The 24,120-nt window shown below is 42.3% G+C and overlaps 1 protein-coding gene and 1 long non-coding RNA gene across 4 annotated transcripts in view; one reads left to right on the top strand and one right to left on the bottom strand.

Annotated features, from left to right (window-relative positions):
* The window catches only part of NDRG3 (NDRG family member 3), a 72,355-nt gene that overhangs the window by 48,151 nt on the left and 84 nt on the right, over positions 1-24,120 (bottom strand). For 2 of the 3 annotated variants that reach the window (XM_034640526.1, XM_034640529.1), the window contains exon 2: positions 7,189-7,290. In XM_034640526.1, coding sequence (XP_034496417.1) covers positions 7,189-7,245 — 57 coding nt within the window. In that variant the 5' untranslated portion in view covers positions 7,246-7,290. Of the gene's footprint in view, positions 1-7,188; positions 7,291-23,875; positions 24,093-24,120 lie in introns of those variants that run through there. The other variant, XM_034640527.1, reaches the window with a different exon arrangement.
* Positions 22,443-23,882, top strand: LOC117795526. Its single transcript, XR_004619586.1, has 3 exons — positions 22,443-22,582; positions 22,920-22,966; positions 23,372-23,882. It is a non-coding gene; the product is annotated as an uncharacterized LOC117795526 (long non-coding RNA).

Raw genomic sequence — 24,120 nt, 5'->3', positions numbered from 1 at the left:
AAACTGTGGTAAACTGAAGCCATATTCTCCAAACTCATTAAAAATTCAGTACCACTCATTGGGTGCATCTTAGAAGGAGGAAGAATTGCCTGGGGACTTAACTATCTCTGATATTTTGAGGTACAGGGTTAGACTCTAACAAAACTTCTAGAAGTTTCAAGTTCTGGGTGCTTTCTTTTTTCCTTCTGTCCATTTTGGAGATACCAATAATTTCATGTTCAGAAAGATCCTTGCACTAAGTAGACTTAATTAGCAGAAAGAGATTCAAGAAAGAAATTAAAATAATAGAATAATTTGGGGAAAGACAGAAAAAAGAATAAGTCAAGAAAAAAGATATATTATTACTGAAAGTTACAGTCAAGGTAGAAGCCAGCCAAGGGGAATATTTCCTGGTGAAGCCTCAGAGCCAAATATAGAAGGTAAATGAAGCAGCTCAAGAAGGTAAATTAAAAAGAAGTCATTCTCTCAAATATAAGCCTGAAGAATAAGCAAGAAGCAACTAAGAATAATCAATGAATGAAGAGAAGTATGAAAAGAAGGGGGTGGGGGAATTTAAAAAACAAACTGAGGACTTCAGAGGGGAGGGGGGTGGGGGAATGGGATAGACCGGTGATGGGTGGTAAGGAGGGCACGTATTGCATGGTGCACTGGGTGTTATATGCAACTAATGGAGCATCGAATTTTACATCGGAATCCAGGGATGTACTGTATGGTGACTAACATAATAAAAAAATCATTAAAAATAAATAAATAAAAATAAAAAACAAATAATTGCTAGCGAGAAGAGAAATGTAGTTTCCTAACATGAGATCTAGTCAAGAGGCATATACAATTTCAAAAGACAGGAAACAACGGATATAAAGAAAGGCAAGATGTATAAGACCTTAGAACCAACTACCAACAGGAAAAGATTTGAAGCAAATCAACTTCTTCTGTGAACTTGAAGTGGGGTCAGGGACCTGCGTCTGATTTATCACTATACTCCTAGTCCTGGTACTTAGTAAATGTAGTAAACATCATTTTGTAAAGGTTATAAGCATTTCAAAATAGAGATACTCAATTTGAGTAAAAAATGAAGACCAACGTTACATGCAATTGATATGCTAGGAATTAAAGTAGAGAGGAGTTGTTACAACAGTAAAAATTTTAGAAACAAGCTGATTTGGAAAAAAGTCAAAGACAATAAAACATGGCATTTTTAGTAACAAAAGATAATAATCCTTACCAACAGAAAGTGGAAAGATGAGGAACTGTACAAGCAGAAGGGTTAGATAAGCCTAGAAAATACTGTTTTTCTTTGTTAATAAAGATTAATATAATCAATTAACACAGATTAATAAATCAATGTTTTATAATCATCAATAAACTGTTTTTAAGTAGAAATCTGTTCAAGCTGATAATCCAGATGAAAAATTACATATATGCAAGTGTTTGTTTATGTTGGTGTATGTGCATATATATTTAAAGCATCTATATTATTACCTTCAAAAAATACAAATTAAGAAACAGATTTCATAGGGAAATTTGTAAAGAGGTCAGATCAGATAATCATCTGCAGACTGCTGAAAAGGTAAAATTTCAACTCTAAAATAACCTCTCCTCTAAAGTAACATACTAGCAGGCTAATGACGTGTGTCACTGACCCCCTGCACTAAAAACTCCTTAGGCATCCTGTGGCTAAGGCTTCTTCCACCATCTCCTGCTGACTTTGTAGCTGGCAGACAGCGTTCAGTCACAGTGGCACCATTACGTGCTTGGGAACTCATTTCCTGCTCCAGTCCCATCTAGGCCATTTCTGATAACATGTGACAATTACTTCTTAGCACATTAAGGGACACCCACCCTCCAGTGCATAGTAGATGTAGCACTTCACAAATAATATCCTTTAATGAAAATGTCAATAACTGTTTTTAAAATTAAAAAAAAAAAAAAAGCCTTGGCACTAACCCCTTTGGCTATCTCTGCTGTCCTTAAAGTTACAAAAATGCTCACCCACGGCTTCTCCCTCCTCTCTCCTCTGCTTACATTTCCAGTCACTAGTAGAGAGAGACAGGAAACTTAAATTGCAGTAGGGTCTCTTTCACTTTCTATTTTAAGAACCAGAAAGAAGTAAATAATTTGTTTCTATTCTCCCCACTAAATAGTTACTCCCCTCCTTGATATTTCCTCAATTCTGTAGAAGCCAATGGTAGCCTTCTACCTATTTCCTCAAGACTGCCCTTTGGCCTTCACTAGGCTCAGTATTTTTCGTACTATACCAAATCCTTTTTTCCTGGTTTTCTTTTTTCTTTCTTTCTATTAAAGATATTATTTATTTATTTGATAGAGAGAGAGAGAGAGCACAAGCAGGCAGAGCCGCAGGCAGAGGGAGAAGGAGACAATTTGTCTCCCTGCTGAGCAGGGAACCGGATGTGGGGTTCGACCTGAGCCAAAGACAGACACGTAACAGACTGGAGCCACCCAGGCGCCCCTTTTGCTGGTTTTCTAATTACAAAAAGGAAGGTATGTGCTTGGGGCGCCTGGGTGGCTCAGTTGGTTAAGTGGCAGCCTTCAGCTCAGGTCATGACTTCAGGGTCCTGGGACTGAGTCCCGCATCAGGCTCTTTGCTCAGCAGGGAGCCTGCTTCTCCCTCTTTCTCTCCCTCTCCCGCTCCCCCTGCTTGTACTCTCTGTCTGTCTGTCAAGTAAGTAAATACAATCTTATAAACCTTTAAAAAAAAAAAAAAAAAAAGAAAGGTACATGCTCATTGTAGAGAAGTATAAAGAAAACTACAATCATCTGTCTTCTCTCCATTGACAAATAGCTGCTATTGTTAATGTTTTCATTTTTTTCTGCTAGTCTTTTCTGGCACATATTTTAATGTAGTTGAGGTCAGGGAAAAGGAAGCACTAACCGGTCAACTCTCTTGCTTGTTACAAGGTCTATTGGTTGAGGAAGCTGGAATAACAAGCTCCAAGAGGCAGTGATGGTGGAAAGAGGCCTAAACCCCCTGATCTGGGCTGAAGTCAACAGACGTGGGTACTAGTGCTGGCTTCACCACCTTACTAGACACTAACTTTGGATATGTCATATAACCTTTCTGAGCCTTACCTGTGAATTGGAGTTAAAATAACTCCATTTTAAGTAGTTAAAGCCTTTAACTACTTATTTCATAGAAGGCTGGGAGACTTAAGATAATATTTGTGAAAATGCACTAAAAATAGTTAAATGTGATTTAAAAAAAAATTAGTTCATACGTCTGTACAATTTCTGCCCCCCAAAACAAAGATAAGTGCTGGCAGTTGCATCTTTTCATCACTGGAGCCAAAACAAGCATGGCAAAATTACCCACTTCTTCACAAATCTGAGCCACAGACAAAATTACAAGCACACTAAAATTAAATGGGAAAAGTACCAACAAATGACAAGAGATGAGTTAACATAAGCCTCGCTTAAAGCTATTTTGAGAATGCTTCCTTATAGTCAGTCATCTCAGGACAAATCTCTCCATAACAGGTTGGGTCTAGACTTCCTCCAGCTCCCTGAAGCCTGGAAGGGTACGGTGATGTCTTCTGGATAAGAGTATATCTACAAGAATGGATAAAAAGATGAAGTGAACTGATACACGTCTCTAGACTCTTTCTTAAAGAGACAGGGCAAGCCACAGAGGTGATGGGGTCAGCAGAGTGGAAAGGCCTCAGGTATCAGGATAGGACAGACCTGGTTTCAGTTCTGACTCTGCCACATACTGATGGGGCAAGTCAGTTTTTCAGTCAGATTTTTTATTCCTTTAAGTGAGGAATAATACTACGTACTTCAAAGGGATACTCTTTTGATTAAAAGAGAGAAGGTAGTTAAAACACCTGGCACATAAGAGTGCTTAATAAATAATAGCAGGATAGGCCAAAAACAGTCCTCCAAACAAAAAACTTCAAGAGCTACCCCTATTCAAATCTGGAGCCCTATCCCCTATAGTAGCAGTTCTCAAATAGGGAGACTCTGCCCCCAGGGGGCATTTGACAATGTCTGGAGACATTTTTGGTTGTCACAACTGAGAGATGCTGGCATCTAGTGGACAGAGACCCAGGATGCTGCTAAACATCCTACAACATGTACCACGATCCCCCACGACAATCATCCAGCCCAAAACACTGACAGTGCCATGACTTAGAAGTCCTGTCCCACAGTAAGCATTCTTTGGTACTCAATCTGAGTAAGCTACTTCACCTTTCCCATCCTTAGTTTTCTCACCAGCAGTATGGGAACAAACTGATCTGTGCTCCCTATACCACCGGGCTATTGGGGGATCAAACTGAATAATCGATGAAGGGCATTACCATAGACTTTTCATGATGAACGCAGAACCACACACTTGCTGGGCAAAGACAAAAGCACTCATGTTCTGGGGCAGGGGGACTACAGAGGGTGAAATTCTTTGTTTGGGAATGCCACCATCCAAAGAGGACCTCTTGCCAGTCTTCTACAAAGCTGGGCTGGAGCAGGGGAGATCTCATGAATACTGAGGGGACAGGAATATGTCTCAGGGAGAAAGAGGGAGCATGGAAAGTGGGTAGGAACAGCACAGGCCTATCAAAGAGGGAGGTAACAGATGTTAGGAAGTGAGACATTGATTGCTTGGTGTCTTAGACTGCTTTTTTCTTTTTTTTTTTTTTTTAAGATTTTATTTATTTATTTGACAGAGAAACAGCCAACAAGAGAGGGAACACAAGCAGGGGGAGTGGAAAAGGAAGAAGCAGGCTCCCAGCAGAGAAGCCTGATGTGGGGCTCGATCCCAGAACGCCGGGATCACGCCCTGAGCCGAAGGCAGTCGCTTAACGACTGAGCCACCCAGGCGCCCCCAGAAATTTATTTTCTGACAGTTCTGGAGTCTGGAAGTCCAAGATCAAGATTTCAGCAGGGTTTGGTTTCTGGTGAGAGATCTCTTCCTGGCTTGCAGATGGCTACCACCCCGCTGTGTCCTCATATGGGGGGGGGCGGTGTGTGTGAGAGAGAGAGATCTCTCTTCCTCTTACAAGGCCATGAATTCTATTGGATTCAAGTTCCAATTCCACCCTATGACTTCATTGAACCTTAATCACCTCCTGAGGGCCCTATCTCCAATACAGTCACATAGGGTGTGAGGGCTTCAACATGTGAGTTTGGGGAGAGGAGAGGTGCACAATTCCATCCACAGCACTGGGGCACACCTCGGACGCAGTCAAGGCATCACTGTGGGTCTCAAAAAAGGAGGACCCAGGAGTTAATTCACTGCTTTTCTATGGTCACATTCACTCAATCTTTCCTTTTCCAGGTGTCTTTTCTATAAGATATGTGGTCAATTAACTCCTGCAGCTCTTTCACGCAGGTGCCTACTCGGGCATCCTGTGAGTTTCCAGGGTCCAGGAAGGATCCTCCTCCTATTTGCGTCCCAGTCCTCAAATACCAGGTCACGAGTTTCCAACAATGACTAACCAGTCACTTGAGGTATGGTTCTCAACTTCGGGATTTTTAAAAAAAGCTCAACCATATCCCAGGCCAAATCAGTCAGAATCTTTGTGGAGAATCTCTACCAAAAATCACTGGTGATTTTTAAATCTCCCCAAGTAATTCCAAAAAGCAGCCGAAGTTGAAGACCACGGATCACAGAAAGGTATGTGTGGGTCCCGTTCCCCTCCCCACGCAGTCCAGTTTAGTTGGTCTACAGTGGGACCCAATAGTCTGTATTTTTAAACAACTACCCAGCTGATTCTGATCATCAGCCAGGTTTAGGATAGATTACTACCTTCAAGAAGCTTAACTGCCTACTCCCACCTGTAACTATTCATTTCTGTGGCTATACATAAGCTCTACAGATGCAGATTTTATTTCCTTCCTCCTCCTTGTGGCACATCATTTTGGGGACAGCCCTTCACATGCACCAAAGACAATAAAGGAGAGACTTTTCTGAAAACATGAGGGAAAGCAGCAGGAAAAACCAAATGGGGGCTAAAAAAATGTGTGTGCAGCTTGAGGAGGGAGAAAGCAAAAACTAGTGAAAGATAAAGGAAAGGGTGGGAATGTAGGTAGAGAGATGAGATCACAGGAATGAAAATGGGACTGGCAGGATTCAACAGCAAATTAATAAACACACAGTAAGTCAACAGCCCCAGAAGTTACAGGTGGGCCTTTGGGCAAAAAAAGATAAGGGCAACAGTATCTTCTGGTGTAGCACCCTATCCCAACCCCATCCATCTCTACTCTTACTTTTTATCAATACTTTTCTCAGGAAAGAAGCCACAGGCTCATTCACACCAAGCTACAAGAGTATTTTAATAGGGGCAATGACAATAAACCAAAAATACAGGGTAGAAAATAGGGAATTTCAGGGAAATTTACTGAATGGGGAGGGACAGGAGAGAGGTCTAAGCTTTTTGGTAACTCTACCATCACACCTCTTTCTACTTCCTTAATCCTGGTGGCTGTGAACTATGCTGCTCACTGGTTCTCTAACACTAACATAAAAATGGGGTGTATTATCGACATCCACACATTCCGATGAAAACCTCAAAGATGACAGAAAGGTCACATCACAGACTTGACAAGCTTTAGGGAAAGTGTTGCAGCCTATATACATCACCAGCCATGGATGTTCATTCTCCTTATAGAAACTGAAAGTCAAGACACTTGGATTCTTTTTTTTTTTTTTTTTTTAAGATTTTATTTATTTATTTGACACAGAGAGAGAGACAGCCAGCGAGAGAGGGAACACAAGCAGGGGGAGTGGAAGAGGAAGAAGCAGGCTCCCAGCGGAGGAGCCCGATGTGGGGCTCAATCCCAGAACGCCAGGATCATGCCCTGAGCTGAAGGCAGACACTTAACAACTGAGCCACCCAGGTGCCCCAAGACACTTGGATTCTAAGTCAAACCTTTCTCTCATACTTTCTGCCTAACTCTGTCATATTATTTTTTTCCTTTAATGTCTCTATCAGTAGAACAGGAAAATCTCAAGGATAACTTGATTGAATTTGGCCCATGGAAACAAAAGTAGGAGGAAAGAAAAAAGGAAGGAAAAACATCAAAAAGGGTGTTAAGAAATATATTTTTAAAAGTATTTCCTCCACAGAAAAGCTGAATATGTTTTGAATTAGCTACTATTCAGGAAATACATTAAATGAATTAATCACAGAAGAAAAGACATATATATTTTATTGAAAACAATGTAGTCTTTACCTTATCATTTAGAAGTGGTTTGATCTCTGTGAGTTGAACATCCTGAAGTTCATCCATGAGGATAGATGAGAGCAGAGGATTCTCGAGAATAAATCAGTAACTCTGAAACAAAAGAAAAGGAAGTAAAGGAAGAGGCTTAAACTACAAATTGAAAGCATAATAGTCACACTATGTCCATTCATTCAAATACTAGAGCTTAGTACGTGTCATGCACTGCTCAGAATGCTGAAGACACAGGAAACTTAACGGTCATGGCAGACAGACTTTAAAATGATCTCTGCCTCCTATTCACATCGTGCATAATCCCTCTCCCCACCACTGAGGGTGGGTGGGACCCCTGGCTTGCTTTTAATCAAAATGGCAAGTGATGGAATGTACACGAGTACCTGTACATGATGATATTATATAATATTTTAACATCTGTCTTGCTGAAAAACACTTTCCTTTGCTAGCTCTGAAGAAGCTGGCATGTTGTGAGAGGGCCACATGGCAAGGAACTGAGGACAGCCTCCAGCCAAAAGAGTAAGAAACTAAGACCCTTACTCTAACAACTTACAAAAACTGATTGCTGCCAACAACCACGGGAGCCTGGAAGTGGATTGTTCCCCAATCAAACCTCAGATGAGAAAACAGCCCTGACCAACACCTTCACTGCAGACTTGCAGAGGATCTGGTCAACGCACGCCAGATTCCCAAACCCCCAATATCGTCAGATAATAAATGTGTGTTGTGGGGGCGCCTGGGCGGCACAGCGGTTAAGCGTCTGCCTTCGGCTCAGGGCGTGATCCCGGTGTTGTGGGATCGAGCCCCACATCAGGCTCCTCTGCTATGAGCCTGCTTCTTCCTCTCCCATTTCCCCTGCTTGTGTTCCCTCTCTCGCTGGCTGTCTCTATGTCTGTCAAATAAATAAATAAATACATAAATACATAAATAATCTTTAAAAAAATAAAAAATAAATGTGTGTTGTGTGTTGTTTTAAGTCAGTAAATTTGTATTATTGGTATTATTTTTTTTTTTGGTAGCAACAGATAATTAATAGTCTTTTCCCTTCTGGAGTGTTCAGTTTAGTTACTGAAGGTGTATAACTAAGAGAACAACATGCTCAATGTTATGCTTCAGGAAACAAGAGTTTGGAGGATGGATTAAGAGGAAAACAAAAATTGAAGGCTAATGCTAGGATGAGGCCCTGACTAAGGAATGGGAATGAAGGGGGCAGATGAACCAAGGCTAATGAACTCATTAGCGTTCACTTGGGGAATCACAACAGTGGATGGACAGTATGAGAGCCAGCTTCCAAGAAGGCCTCCAAACAACCCAATGATCCTTGACTCCTGATATTTGCAGTCACATAGTCTCCAATCCAAATAAATCAGGGATGGTTTGTAACATAATAAAATATGGCAGAGGCAACAATGTATCACTTCGAGGCTGCATCATAAATGGCATAACTTCTGCTTCAAAACATTATAGTCTTCATTCATCAGTTCTGGGGGAAGCCAGCTATGGTATTATGAGGACATTCAAACAGTCCTCTGGGGAGGCCCATGCTGACAGGAACCATCTTGCCAGAACCAACCCTCCAGCCATGTGAGTGAGCTACCTTGCACACGGATCTTCCAGCTCCCAGTCAAGACTTCAAACGACTGCAGTTCCAGAGATATCTGACTGAACCACACTGGAGACCCTGAGCTTGAACCACCTACCCGAATTCCTGACCCACGGAAAGTATCAATAATAATAATAATTATTTTGGAATGATTTGTTATATAGCAAAAGATAACTAACACGGAGAGGGAGAAGACAGGGAAACAGTTCTAGGGGAAGAGAGTAGTTGGAGAGGAGGAGACAGGGTAATGAGTCATAAATCCTTACCCCATCCCACTGGACAGGGAGTCATGGGGAGAGGCTGCAAATACTGGATATTGCAGACAGGTGACTGCCATCCAGACTTTAAAGCCCCAGGCTTCCTCCCCTCTGCCTTGGCCATGTACTCATCAGTCAGGAAAAATGCTAATTCAGTGAGTTGGGGATGTAGCTATTACCACTTACTGAGTACCCGGTGTGCAAAGCATTATGGAAGATGAAAAAAAAAAAAAAAAAAAGGTCCCTGCTTTCCAGGAGCTTACTGTAGAGTAGAGGTACAGCTATTCATAAAACTAACTACAAGTAAAGTAAAAAGAAGGGCCATAATAGTTCAAAGAAGGAACAATTACTTTTGATTAGTGAGAATCACAAAAGCCTTGATATTAGTCTACTATATTAATTCATTTTTCTGTTTTTCCCTCCAGACATAGGATTACATGGTTTTGATTTACTTAGCTATGGAGAGGGTATGGATTCAAGGCTACCTTTTAGCTATTACTGACCAATACACCAAAATAAATTCTTTTTTTTTTTTTTAAGATTTTATTTATTTATTTGACAGAGATAGAGACAGCCAGCGAGAGAGAACACAAGCAGGAGGAATGGGAGAGGAAGAAGCAGGCTCATAGCGGAGGAGCCTGATGTGGGACTCGATCCCATAAGGCCGGGATCATGCCCTGAGCCGAAGGCAGAGGCTTAACCGCTGTGCCACCCAGGAGCCCCAGTACACCAAAATAAATTCTGCTTCCAACTGCGACTACATTAGAACAAACTAACAAAAGCCGTTTTATCATTCCTTCTAAGAACCCAGAGGATGCCAGCCAGGAACACTCCTCAAACTATGGACCCCACAGGCCAATCACAAGCATCCCAAACATTCGTGCCACTTAACAGAGAACAAGTCTGATGATATTTAACCTCCAAAAGAACATGGTTCTTTTTCTCAGTTCCCAGGCATCCTATAAACTTAATTGAGCTACTGAATGACCAGAAGCTGAATTTTTATTTTATTTTGTTTTTATACCACATACATTTCTTTCTTCTTCCTTTTTTTTTTTTTTTTAAAGATTTTATTTATTTACTTGACGCACAGAGAGAAAGAGAGAGCACAGGCAGGGGGAGCAGGCAGAAGGAGAGGGAATCTCAAGGTGATCTCATTCTGAGTGCAGAGCCCACTCAGGGCTCTATCTCATGACCCTGAGATTGCAACCTGAGCTGAAACCAAGAGTCTGATGCTTAACCAACTAAGCCACCCAGGCGCCCCTCGTTGTGTGTTTATTAATCACCCTATAAACTGTGGCTACTTTTCATTTGGATGTCACTGTTTATCAGTAATTTAAAATGGCAATTTTATTATTATTTTTAAAAGATTTTATTTATTTATTTGACAGAGATAGCAAGAGAGGGGACACAAGCAAGGGGAGTGTGAGAGGGAGAAGCAGGCTTCCCACCGAGCAGGGAGCCCTATGTGGGGCTCGATCCCAGGACCCTGGGATCATGACCTGAGCCGAAGGCAAACGCTTAACGGCTGAGCCACCCAGGCACCCCTAAAATGGCAATTTTAAAGTTCTTTTTCCTATTATAGATAGTATGTGTTCACTTTAGAAAATGTGAAATCACAGAAAATGAAAAGATATTTTACTCACAGTCCTTCCATCTAAAGACAACCACTGTTAACATTTTAGTCTATTTCCGCTTGTTCTTTTTTCCATGTAGAGTGGTGATTTCCTGAAATGGTTTTCCAATCCACCCACTTTATTCCCTACTTTAATTCACTCACTTGAAAGCAGGACGCTTCAAGATGTTAATTATTCAAATGTAACTCCGTGTGGAGAGATATGTCAAGGAGCCTCAGGGCTAGAAGAAAGCCAGAGTTGCCTTCAGTTCCAAAGTGACTGGCATTCACCTAGTGTTCCCAAGCATTTTTTAAAGATGAAGAAAAATGCAATGTTTGTGCCAGGAGAAACTCTTAAACAAGGGCACAAATTAAATGAGAATCCTCTCCCTATCAGCTGGGCCCAATGCAGACAATGCAGGACAGTGAACTGTTCCAGCATGACTTGGAACTGGCAACAAGACAGTAGATGTTTACCTTCCACGTTACAGGGGACCTACTGCATCCCTCCAGAGATTCAATTTTTGCTCAGTTCTCATTGTCTCAAGCCCTTGCCAATGAGGAATTTTATAACACCTATAAGAAAACTAAGATCACATGGTAGAAAACTCCACCTCCAGATCTCTCAGCTACACAGACTGGCTCCCTCCTGGGGATCTTTTAAGGCCTGCAGTTCCCTCATCTGCACAAATGATAGGGCTGCTAGATCCTATCCTGGTAGTAAGGGCTACTAATTTTTTTTTTTTTCTTAAGTAGGCTCCATGCCCAGCACGGAGCCCAACGTGGAGTTTGAACTGACAGCCCTGAGATCAAGACCCAAGCTGAGATCAAGAGTTGGACGCCTGGGGCGCCTGGGTGACTCAGTCGTTAAGCGTCTGCCTTCAGCTCAGGGCATGATCCTGGCATTCTGGGATCGAGCCCCACATCAGGTTCCTCCACTGGGAGCCTGCTTCTTCCTCTCCCACTCCCCCTGCTTGTGTTCCCTCTCTCGCTGGCTGTTTCTCTCTCTGTCAAATAAATAAAATCTTTAAAAAAAAAAAAAAGTTGGACACTTAACCAACTGAGCCACACAGGCGCCCCAGGGCTACTAATATTCTTACAAAGCTGGTAGGGACTTTATAAACTTCAGTAGATTACAAAATGTTCACCCTCTTTCCCAGTTGTAGGAGGCAGAGTGAGGGCTGACAAGTAAAAACCAGCCATCCTCAAACTGAGGCAGTGAACCTGGTACCAAATGGCTAGAGAGTAAAAGGGGAAAAGTGTAATTCCCACTCTGTGCCAGGAATTATACTCTAAGTACCCTATGTTTAATCCTCCTAACAAGCCTCCCAGGCAGATATTTTCATTTCTTAGTTTAGAGATGATAAATTTAGGCTTAAAGAAGTTAAGTAACTCTTCTAGTATCTCCCATCTATGTAAGTAATAGAGAAAAAAATAAAAACCTTTGCTTTCCCCACTATCATAATGTCTACGCCAGGCCCCATGTACTAGCTTTCAGATCCTGGGCAAATTTCTTCCTCTCTACCCACAGGGGCACCTCCTTGAAGTAAAGGTAGTAGAAGCTGAGAGCAATTCCTATACCACCACTGACTCGGAAGCCAGACTGACGGTTTGAGTCACCATATCAGGACAAGAATCCTCACTATCTCAGTAGTTAGCTGAAGACAAGAAGATGGAATGAGGAGGGATAAGAGAAATAAAATTCCAGCTATTACTTGGTAACTAGTTTCAGAAACAAGAGCTATTTCTTTTTTTTTTTTTTTAAGATATTATTTATTTGACAGAGAGACACAGCGAGAGAGGAAACACAAGCAAAGGGAGTGTGAGAAGCAGAAGCAGGCTTTCCGCCGAGCAGGGAGCCTGATGCGGGGCTGGATCTCAGGACCCTGGGATCATGACCTGACCTGAAGGCAGACACCCAAAGGCTGAGCCACCCAGGCGCCCCAACAAGAGCTATTTCTTGTTTGTTATTATAACAGTGTGCCTCAAACCTCAATGTACAGATAATCACCTGGGGATCTTGGCCAATCAGTTTGGAATGGTGACAATCCAACATGTTACCTCATCAGCTGACAAGAAGAGAACATCTGAGTTGAGGAGGTAACTAAAAGGTGTGATTATCAGCAACAATCCTTAATAGAGATGGGGATGGGGTAGAGAAAGATTCTATTCATCTAATTTCATCCTGCCTACTCCCAAAAGGATTTCAGTAAATTAAATGGGATTTTAAAAAGATTCAACAACTCAGACCAACTAGAAGGGAAATATACTAGAGAAAGAGTTTAGTGGTTTGCTGTAGAAATCCTAGCTGAAAGGTGACAAGTGTGATCACGCTACTGGAATCACAGAAAGAAAAAGGGAGATTTGGGGTACAAAGTTGGTAAAAATAGCATATGGTCAGAAAAGAGTCAGATTTTGCCAAGGTTTTCAGTTAGAAGGATAAAGAAAAATGGTGCAATGGGGGAGCTGAGAAGCAATGGAGAGAAACTGATGAAAAAATCAATGTAGAGTCAAAGTTAATATCTGGGCCTCCAAGAGACCTGAGCATAGGCCGGAGTGCATTAATGAGGAAAATCCACAGGTGCTTACCAAACTAGAGATGAGGAGGAGGTGCAGGCCCTGGGCTCTTCTAAAAGACAACTGAGTGATGGGAAAGAAAGCAGAATCAGGGGGCGTCTGGGTGGCTCGGCTGGTTAAGCATCTGACTCTTGGTTTCAGCCCAGATCATGATCTCAGGGCCATGAGATCAAGCCGGGCACCAGGCACTGGTCTCTGCACTCAGTGCAGATTCTGCTTGAGATTCTCTGCATCTCTCTCCCCGTCTGCCCCCTCCTTCCCCCCCTAATCGAGTGTGCAGGCTTTCTCTCTCTCAAATAAATAAAATCTTAAAAAAAAAAAAAAAAGCAGAACCGGTAAGACACACAAAAAAAAGCCCAGAGATACAAGAAGAAAAGCAAAAATACGATGTCAAAGAAGTCAAGGGGAGAAGGAAGATTTCTATGGAAGAGGAGGAAAATTCCAAGAGGGAGAGAAGGAGGAGGATCAGGACTGAGAAAGGACGATTATCTTCTGACAGTGAAAATCTAGGAAAAATGAGGGTTAGTTCTCCATGCTAAAAAGCCCATGACTATGTATATCACTTTGTAGAAATATAGAAACTGATATTTCTGAGCTGAAGTGCAAGCAAAAATGTTCCCAGGATGAACAGGAGACACCAGTGTTCTCTGATACTCAGAGACAACACTGAGAGAGCCTTTAAAGATATTAAGACTATGGACTTAATTTTTGCATCACAACTCGAAAAAGAAAACAGAGAAAAGCGTAGGGGCTCTGGCTGAAGTGGTGATGAGACTGCTAGGGCTCTACAGAACACAGTTTAAAGTCCAACAATATAGTGCAAACTTCGTTCACTCAGAAAAAATGGATGCCCATGTTCCTCCAGTTTGGGAAAAAGCCCATAAACACATCAAATGTGGACTCTGGACCTAGGTGGGCCCCTACTTAGTTGTGTGGCACTGGGCAAAGCATTTTCCTTTTCCAGGCCTCAACTTCCTTGTCAGTTAAAGGAAGAGACTGGGTAGGATGACCTTTTTGGCTCCTGACAGGACTGACATTCTGTGACCCAGAAGCTCCCTTTAAATGTAGTACTTTACATTATTCCCCAGAGTGAGTGCTCCCCCAGCCCCCAACTCTTCAGTTCTTACTACAATCCTAAGAGATCCATGCCCCCCCCCATTACCAACTTGATGAGGCTCAATAACTAACTGAAGGTCACTCAGCAGATCAGCAGAAAGGTGCCCCTGGCCTGACCCCAGGGGCATGAGGCTCTCAGGTTTTTATCTCACCCTGCACTGTGTCCATTATCTAACCCTGCACTGTGTCAGAGAAAACTCACTAAGATTTCCAGTGCTTAAAAAACATTGCTTTGTTACTTGAAAAAGACATTAAGGGACTACACATAGTATTGGCTAAACCACATGCTGTCTTGTTTTGTAGCTTGCCCCATGACCACAGTAATTTGTCTGGCCTTCATCAGGCTTTGCCAAGATGTACTGACACCAGGTCACAAGTCTGTATTCTAAGGGCAGAGTCAATCACTTTGGTTTTGGCAAGACTGCAGACAGGCAACCAAAACAGAATGAAGGCAACAAAGAAAGGAGGCTTACTGAGGAGAATGAGCTGGAAGGGGTCAGCTGGTGCTGAAGTAGTTATGGCTGAAAAGCTGCAGGAAGTGAGAAGGTAGACAGTGGTGCTTCTACAGCAAGCTGACTCACATCCTCTCTTTTTACATATAAGCCACTGTCTGCATGAGTAATTATTATAGCACCTCACAGTTACAAAGCACCTTTACATCTAATATCTTTTGGATTATCAGGATCACACTGTGAAATAAAACCCTGGCACACTGGCATCATCTCGATGACACAGATGAGGACTCTGAGGCTGAAAGAAGTGAAATGGCCTGAGCAACACAAGTAATCCATGCAACAGCTAGTACCGGATCCCAACTGTCTTCAGACCCCAAATGCTCCCTCTATGCCCTGTGGCCCCCGTATCACACTGCCTCCCAGGTTATTACAGATGAAAAGACCTGGAGGGTGAAAAGGAGAGAAATTTAGCTGGCTGCCTCACTGCATCCACCCCAGCTGAAGACCTCTTTTTATCTCTGGCCCTAAATTACACTAAGCAGTTAGGATCAGGCCACAGGTGTAGCATTAAGCCCTATGACGTTAACAAGAAAGCACAGGTTTGGGACTGAATTCACCTTCAACCATTAAGTCCACTGAGTAAGGGAGATTAAGTCAATAAACAAATCACTACAGTTTAAAGCAGTATAAACCTAAGCCTGTGAATTGGACAAATTCTAAGGCTGTTAGTTTCTCAACCTCAGCACCACTGACATGGGCCAGATAATTCTGTTATGGGGGACTGTCCTGCACATTGTAGAATATTTAGTAGCATTTCTGGCCTCTACCCACTAGATGCCAGTAACACCCTCCTCAGACCACTGTGACAACCAAAAACGTTTCCAGATATTGCCAAATGTCCTCTGGGGGGCAAAATCGCCCCAACTTGAGAACCACTGCTCTAAAGGTTACAGAGCTTTAGGGCAAAGGTCAGTTAATAAAGGTTGTGGGTGCTAAGAAAAAGTTTCATGGAGGAGGTTAATGTTTGAACTGGATCTTGATGAAAGGATTAAATTCCTACAGATGAGAATGAGAGAAGAATTTAAAAAAGAAACTCCACAAAGGGAGGAGAACTTAAAAGCAAGAAGATGAGAAAGCACAGGTCTGTTGAAAAATGTCCCAGTTTGGCAAGAACAGTAGTTTCCTATTAGGAGTAGGAGATAAAGCTAAAAATCCCATTGGAGTCAGATCATAGATAGCTATCATCAACTGATAGCTGTAAGATACACACTCATAATGAGATAGTCAACAATACAAGATACCCACAGATGTTTTAACAGCATACAAGTCAAACCAGTGGTACTTCCATGTGTCCCATGTCCCTAAGAGCAATAGTGCTTGAGTATCATGTCTTACATTGCATCTAGTGTTCACTGCATTTAGAGCTAAATGAAGTTTAGAACCAGTGCAGAGGAGAAATGAGCAAGGCCTGAGGTGATACCAAAGGAAGTAACAATGATGGGCCTTGAATGGATAAGTTTTGTATAGCTGAATGGGAAAAAGGGACATTCCTTGTGAGCACATCAGGATGGGAAAGAAAGAAATGTGAACGACATCCAGGAGACATGTGGCTGGAAAGAAGACAAGGCTGGTCAGAACACATGAATTAGACTTTACTGTGTAGACAGTAAAGGTTCCTGAAGAACAGAATGACACAGTTGTTTAAAACGTGGTCATCTTGTCCAGTTGTTCTCTTAGCTACACATCAGAAAGACCTGGGAAGCTTTGAAGAACATCAATACCCAGGTTCCAACCCTAAAGATACAATTTAATTGGGTGAGGGTAAGCCCCAAGTATTGTTTTTAAAGTTCCATCGGGGGCGCCTGGGTGGCTCAGTCAGTTAAGCATCTGACTCTTGGTTTTGGCTCAAGTCATGATCTTGTGTTTGTGGGATCCGGCCCTGTGAACTCCACACTGCGCATGGAGTCTGCTTCAGGTTCTCTCTTCCTCTGCTTCTCCCCCTGCTTGCGCATACACTCCCTCTAATAACTGAATAAAATCTTAAAAAAAAAAAAGTTCCATGGGTGATTCTGTATGTAGCCAGGGCTGAGAACCACTGGTCTACAGATGAGAAAAGAGGCTTTGAAATTTAAGTGATTTGCCTAAACTCACATGACCAACTGGGTGTGGGGCTGGGAGTGGCACCTAGATTCCTATTACAGGCTCTGAAAGATATCTCAGAGGACTGGGCTAAATTCCATATTCAGTCTATAAGAAGCAAAATTATCTGATGACTTGGCTCTTCAGTTTTGCCAGGGTTAAAGCCTGAATTAATCTATCATAAAACTATTGACTTAATCACCCCCTTTAGTGTCTAGGGTAATGGATGTTGGTTTCATTGCTGTCTCCTGGGGGCCCTTAGGAAAGGAAAGGGTCTCAGGAGACTCTCCAGAAAGCCAGAAAAACAAGCCAAGCCACCCAGCTTCATGGAAGAAACAATGATTTTTTAAAACACAGCTCACTGACCTTTTTACTACATTAAGGAAAGTCTGGGTTACTCTCCACCAGAAAAAATACCCTCAGAGATGCTATCATAAGCAAAGGGCGGGGGGGAAGTGTTCAAAGGCAGCTGCTAAAGCATGCTCATAGACCCTCATTCTAACAGAAACAACCCTGCTGGCCCTCAGCCCTGGAAGGGCCATCGGCACAGCTTGCATTTTTCTGAAGGGAAAACAGCAGCACCCCTACAACAGGCCCACCTTCCCGTTGTGTGTCACTCCTAAATTCTGGCACGGCAGCTGGTGGTAAACAGGAGGTTTGCAGAGACTGCCAAGCTGGGAATCTGAGCCTGAGCTGTATAATCGTCCTATTCATTTCAGGGTACTGTACAGATAACTACTAGAACAGAGCAACACCCATCTAGGGGTCTTCTTTTAATCCCAGACACCCACCAACCAGCTGCAGCTCTAACACAGCGGTCATACTAAAGTAACTCTAGAAGCAGAAGCAATGGCCTCTGTCTTCCACTCTTGAAGGATGCAACTCAGGACACCAAGAAAACTACTGCTGGCAAGGCTCTAGTACATGTTCTTGGGATGGGATCTGGATTCCCATCAGCTATAAGACAGAATCCCTGAAAACAATTTGTTCTTTAAGACAGCCTGAGTGGAGATAAAGGACAAACAAGGGCTGTAAGACGTGGTAACTCAATACTCATACTAACCTAATACGCTGAACCGGATACCATGATAAGCACTTCATTCATTGTTTCATTTTATTTCCCAACCCATTTATAAGATAGGTACTATAATCTTCCTCCACCTTTCAGATGAAGAAACTGAGGCTTGGAGAGGTTTTGTAATATCCCGAAGGCCATACCGCTAGAATTTGAACCTGGCAGAAGGATTTGAACTTGAACATCCTGCATCTAGAGCTTGGGCAGGCCTCTATAACCAATTTTTCCCACTTGATACCAGCTAATCATTAATTCTGCCTATTTTTTCAGGTTTGGCTACAGGAGTTTACCAGAATCTTAATGATCAAAGAATTGTGAAAACTAAAAAGCGCCATACAAAGTTTACGTATTATGATTATGATCATTATTACTTTAATAGAAGAGCTCTGCACCCTGGGTGTATCAGAAAAGTTATCTGTCCTATCCAATCTAAATCACCCAGAGTTAAATTTTAGTTAACACCCTGTTAAAACTATGTCCCAACAAAGACTCAAAAGAAGGGGTATCTACAAAAGTTGAAGAATGGCAGGAGCGGCCTTGTCTCCAGAGCTTTCTCAACTGCAGAAATAAAGAGACAATAGCCTGATTCCCCTCTTCTCCTCTATCAGCCAAGTATTATGGTTTCATAGAAAATGGCTTCTGAGCTAAAATCTCATAATTTAAAAAAGTATTCAACTTTTATCCATAAGTTGAAAGTGCAGGCTTAAAAAAGTACAAGCACTGTAAGGATAAAACTGTCATTTTTAATAAGCAACTGTATCTGTTTTGAAAGCAAACGGTATTTCTAGTAAGATTACCATATGACAATTACCAATTAAATGAAAAGCTGACAAGACTTCTAACCTTAAGATATCATCATGCATACGAAGCAACTTCATACAGTTTTTAAGAACTTCGTAAAATTTTCCTTACCCTGATTTATTGCATTAATGAGGGTTTAGGCTATCAAACTCAGTTCCTACAACGCAATAACTATGGCCCCCAGGCCTGAAACAGCATTATCGTTAAACAGATACTGCAAAACCTGTAGCAACAAAAAACAAAATAAGAGGTAATAAAGTATAAAGAATGGCTGTATCAGAAATTTATAATTGATAAACTGAAAACTCAAACTAGACTGGGGACATTTTTAAGTGGTGAGGGGACTATAGTCAAATAATGTAGCCAAAGCCTGGGGAAATCCACCCCTTTACTTGGGAAACGAATTTTCATTTTCTATATTAAATCTGAAGAAGATAAAAAGTACAAACTCCAAACAAAAAGCTGGGGAAAACACCTACTCCATATCATATGTTCTTTACCAAGTTTAATACCACAGTCTGTTTGGTAATGTAATTAGTGTTTATATAGAAGTCACCTCAGAATGCAGTGAACCACATTTCTTCCAAAGTACACCCCATTCAGCCATCAAGGGATATTTATTTAGGACTGATAATATGTCAAACTCTGTGAGAAGTTACAGAAAACATGACAGAATTGTACCATACCTTCACTGAAGAAGTAAGATGAAGATACAATACCACCCATTTTTAAAAAATAAATTACTATTTATTTATTAAAGATTTTATTTATTTATTTGACAGAGAGAGACAGAGAGAGAGAGGGAACACAAGAAGGGGGAGTGGGAGAGGGAGAAGGAGGCTTCCCACTGAGCAGGGAGCCCAATGCGGGGCTTGATCCCAGGACTCTGGGATCATGACCTGACCCGAAGGCAGATGCTTAATGACTGAGCCACCCAGGCGCTCCATAATAGCACCCATTTTTGCAAGGTATTTAAGATATCCTCCATATGTCTTAGTTAATTTCACATTAATAAAAGAACAACTGATGGCAAAATTGTAGATAAATATTATAAATACAACAGAATTAGCATTGTGATTAAAAATAAAAATTTTCATTTACCAAAGAAAGCCCCGAAATCTAGTAAATACACTCAATCTAGGTTAAGTTTTTGTGTGCTATTATCAGTCTCTTAAAAAAAGGTAGGGAAAGCTTGATTTAAAAAGGTCTTTCAGAATAGACAACTTGACACCTAGTTCTGCAGTAAACCCAATCAAATTGTTACCCATCTTTGGATTTGGAAGTCCTTGACACACCTTTTCCTTTTATCATCCCTGTTCAGGTCTGCCATTTTTTCTTCCAGAACCTCTCATTTGCCCTTTTTTTCCTACCCTCACTTCTTGCTTGCATTTGCTCATTCACTCATCATTTACCAAATGCCTATCATCTGCCATGCACAAAGCTAGAGCCTTGTCCTTAGCAAGCTCACATGACACTTTGTAGAACTGCTATCTGCCCATCTCCATGACCCGACTTCAAGCTTTAGCAAAGGTTTTGTATTTCCAGAACCTAGTAGCATCTGGCATACAGTCTAAAAATGTTAATTGTATGACACTAGATTACTTCAGCAAGCTCTTTTTAAATCCATAAATATTTATATCTTCAAAAAGGACTCCTACTTTTCTTCCCTTTTTAAAATACAAAAGGAATATGTGCACAATGCAAAAGTAAGATATAGAAAGGTAAAGAATACAAAGTGAATTCTCCAACCCCCTAAATCCTACTTCCATAAGTGGCTACTATTACAAGTTTGGAATGTATCTTTCCAGAGCTTTACTATCCTGGTATATAACACAAACTTTTATACCTTTTTGGAATAAATTCTTTGACAATTTCTGACTCTAGCTTCTCAACTTTCAAATCCAGTTGAAGTTCTCAGTGTTGTCCCTCAATCAGAAGCATCAGCATCATCTGAAAATTTGTTAGAAATACAAATTCCCAGGCCCCACTCTGGACCTAGTAAATCAGAAACTCTGGAAGTGGGGCCCCCCCACAATATATATATTTTTTAATTGCTTAGTAAGCGCTATGCCCAACGCGGCTTGAACTCATGACCCGGAGATCAAGAGTTGCATGCTCTACAGACTGAGCCAGCCAGGACTCCCTAAAATCTGGGTTTTAAACTTCAGGTGATTCTAATGCACAATAAAGGTTGAGAACCACTATTCTAATCCAGTCAAGCCACTCTAGCCAAACCAGGGTTTTTTTGTTTTGTTTTTTGTTACTGTTTTCTTTTCTTTTTTTTTTTTTTTTAAGATTTTATTTATTTATTCGACAGAGATAGAGACAGCCAGCGAGAGAGGGAACACAAGCAGGGGGAGTGGAAGAGGAAGAAGCAGGCTCCCAGCAGAGGAGCCTGATGTGGGGCTCGATCCCATAATGCCGGGATCACGCCCTGAGCCGAAGGCAGACGCTTAACTGCTGTGCCACCCAGGGGCCCCTTTGTTACTGTTTTCTTAAACAGTTTCACCACCCTACTTCAAAATGCTTTCCTTGTCCTTTTAATTCTTACCCTACCAATCTGTCAAAGCCCAGAAAGTCCTAACTTCTCCCCATAGTGCTTTCACTACCACAGCTCATGCTGATCCCTCTTTCCTCTCCCCACAACTCCTGTGACATATCTAGTTCCTCTACCACACAACTTAACAATTATAGTTACAATTAACAATTCTTTACTATTCCCCAACAAAGCTCCTTAAAGACATGAATCATATTTTTGTTATCTCTTCCTTACCCCTGTTCTAAGCACATAAATGGAATTTTAATAGAGTCACTGGTTAATAGTAAGGATGAATTCACTGATTATTGGATAAAAAGTCTAGAATTTCAAGTTGTAGCCCAGTTCTGTGACCTCGGACAAGTTCACTTCTCAGGATGAGGTCCACAAAAGCAAAAAAGATGGACTCAATGACTTGATGCTTCCTCTCAACTTCAACTGTTTATGATTTTATGAAATATCCCATTATACTGTCATATTGCTTGCTTATAATGCTATTATACAAATTTTTAGACCTGACTTAAGCTAGATATGGTGTTTCCCAGTTAGCTAGCAAGCTCTTTTAACAAGGATCATATTTTAGTCAATTGAAAATCTTACACCATGCCTTATAAACAATAACAACTCGATATATTTGCAGAAAATTATTTGGAAAAGCTCTTTAAAAAGCTTCAGTTATGTAGAAAACCTATAACATAGATCTGCTGCCTCCCAAAGAGCCCTTTGAATACTTATTATTGTAAATAGTATGAAGTGATTTAAGCAAAAAATTCTGATTACTCTGATAGCACCAGGGGTAGTCAGCCACACAGGGCAAAGACTGTAAAAATTCTCACATGTACCTAGGGATAGACTAAAAGGCTATAAGCCTCAGGCTATTTTACTGCCAACATGCAAATAAAAACTGCCCTGTACACTTATATGACATATACCAACTCCACTGTTGGGGATAAAAAGGCTTCTTGATGCAAAACTCTTAACCCGCAAATTTACAAAACAGGGTGGAATGGAGACCTCTGAGTGACAGGTCGGGTTCAACCAGAAGTTGAATCTAAAGGAAAGGACAGCAAAGAGAAACTGAAGGGCAAAAAGGAGGAACAGAAGGGCAGAAGGAAAACATCACTCTGAGTAATAAAAAGGAGCAGTGGAAATTCACAGAGTCTTTACCAACAGCCTACTATGAACCAAGCACTTGGGCTGCAAAAATAGTCCTGAGGGTAAGACTGAAGCCTCTACCCTACTCGTGTGTGTGTCTGTGTCTGTGTGTGTGTGTGTGTGTGTGTGTGTGTGTGTGATTGAGAGAGAGAGAGATTCTAATTGGGAAAATCAAGCAAGGAAGGCTTCACAGAAAAGGTGGTGAGTTAACGGAGCTTTGAAGTGTGTAGGAAGATTTGCTAAGGAAGAAAAAAGACACTTGAGCTAGTTATTTTGGGGAAGAAACATTCACATATTTTTACAGCTGTTCCGTTGGGACTTTAAATCATGGAGGCTTCTTACATTCACCACTGCTTTGTCAATGCCTTCTCCTCTTGTTACTTTATCTCAAATACCCAGATGTTCAAGCCCAGCGTTGGAACAGAGCCAAAAAGCCCCAGAATGAGGTGAGTGCTCGCCAAATTTGCTCTGTCACCTCCAGATCCAGCCAGCCCAGCTAGCCCAGTCCTGCTCTCCTGGCAGCCAGAAAAGGAAGACTAATTATATCCTCTGGGGGGCCAGATTGGGGGTAAAATCTGGATGCGGGCAGACAAGGCTTATCCCTGTTCTGCCAGTGAGGTACCATGGGAGGGCTTCCTTGCCTCCCTCCATGAGGTTCTAGTCTGTCTACCTGTGACACAGAAGCCAGCTTCGTGNGAGATAATCATCATAAAATGTTCAATAATATCCCTGGCACACAGCAAGCGTTGGATGAAGGTGAGCTCTTATCAACAACAATTATTATTATTATTATTATTATTATTATTACAGTTAAACCTCAATTGTGCTCCAACAAGATATTGTTTTCACAGCCTACTTCTATGACGTTGAAGAAGCAACTCCAGAGATGCAAGTGTATTTCAAAAACAACTCCAGAGATTCAAGTGTATTTCAAAAATTTTTAAAGGTACAAGATCAAATTCCAACTGTACTGGCCTGAAAGCTTGAGACCCCGACTTGAAGAGCTAGCCCTTGCCCCCACCAGGCGCATGACCTTGGGCACGGCACTTCACCTCTGTGCCTCAGTTTCCTCATTTGTAAAGTGGGGCTAAGAAGCCCCTCCCTCTCACGGTCATCGTGGGGTCCAGCCCGAGGGTACTCCTCGCTGCACCCGGGTCGTACGCATGCAAGGCGAGCTCCCGGCCCACCTTTCAAGCACCCCTGGCTTCGGGACGGGCGGGGTAGGTGAACGCCGGACCCGAGGCCCACCGACCTCTGCCGCCTGTACCGCAGGAGCGGGAAAGGGGGGCGCGCTTGAGGTGCGTCCCTGAGACCGAGGGGGTCGGGCGCCCGGCGCCCGGAGGCTCGGCCCTTACCGCCCGCACGCTGTCATCGGCGGCTTCGTCGCGAGGCCCCGAAGCCCGGGCGCGGGGAGCGGCTGAGGGAGGCCAGGCTGACCCAGGTCCCACCGGCCGAGAGAGCGGAGGGCGCCGGGGAACCCAGAGGAGGCTGGCAGCGCGAGCCGCGGGTCTCCGCGCGCCGCGGAGATGAGAAAGCACGGGGAGCGACGCCCCCGCAGGCAGCGCCGCGCGTCCCCAGCAGGCCGGGCTGAGGCGCTCAC

The sequence above is a fragment of the Ailuropoda melanoleuca genome, chromosome 13, assembly GCF_002007445.2.
Source record: "Ailuropoda melanoleuca isolate Jingjing chromosome 13, ASM200744v2, whole genome shotgun sequence".
NCBI lineage: Eukaryota > Metazoa > Chordata > Mammalia > Carnivora > Ursidae > Ailuropoda > Ailuropoda melanoleuca.
The sequence above is the reverse complement of the archived record's forward strand: the minus strand, read 5'-3'. Positions and strand labels throughout refer to the sequence as shown.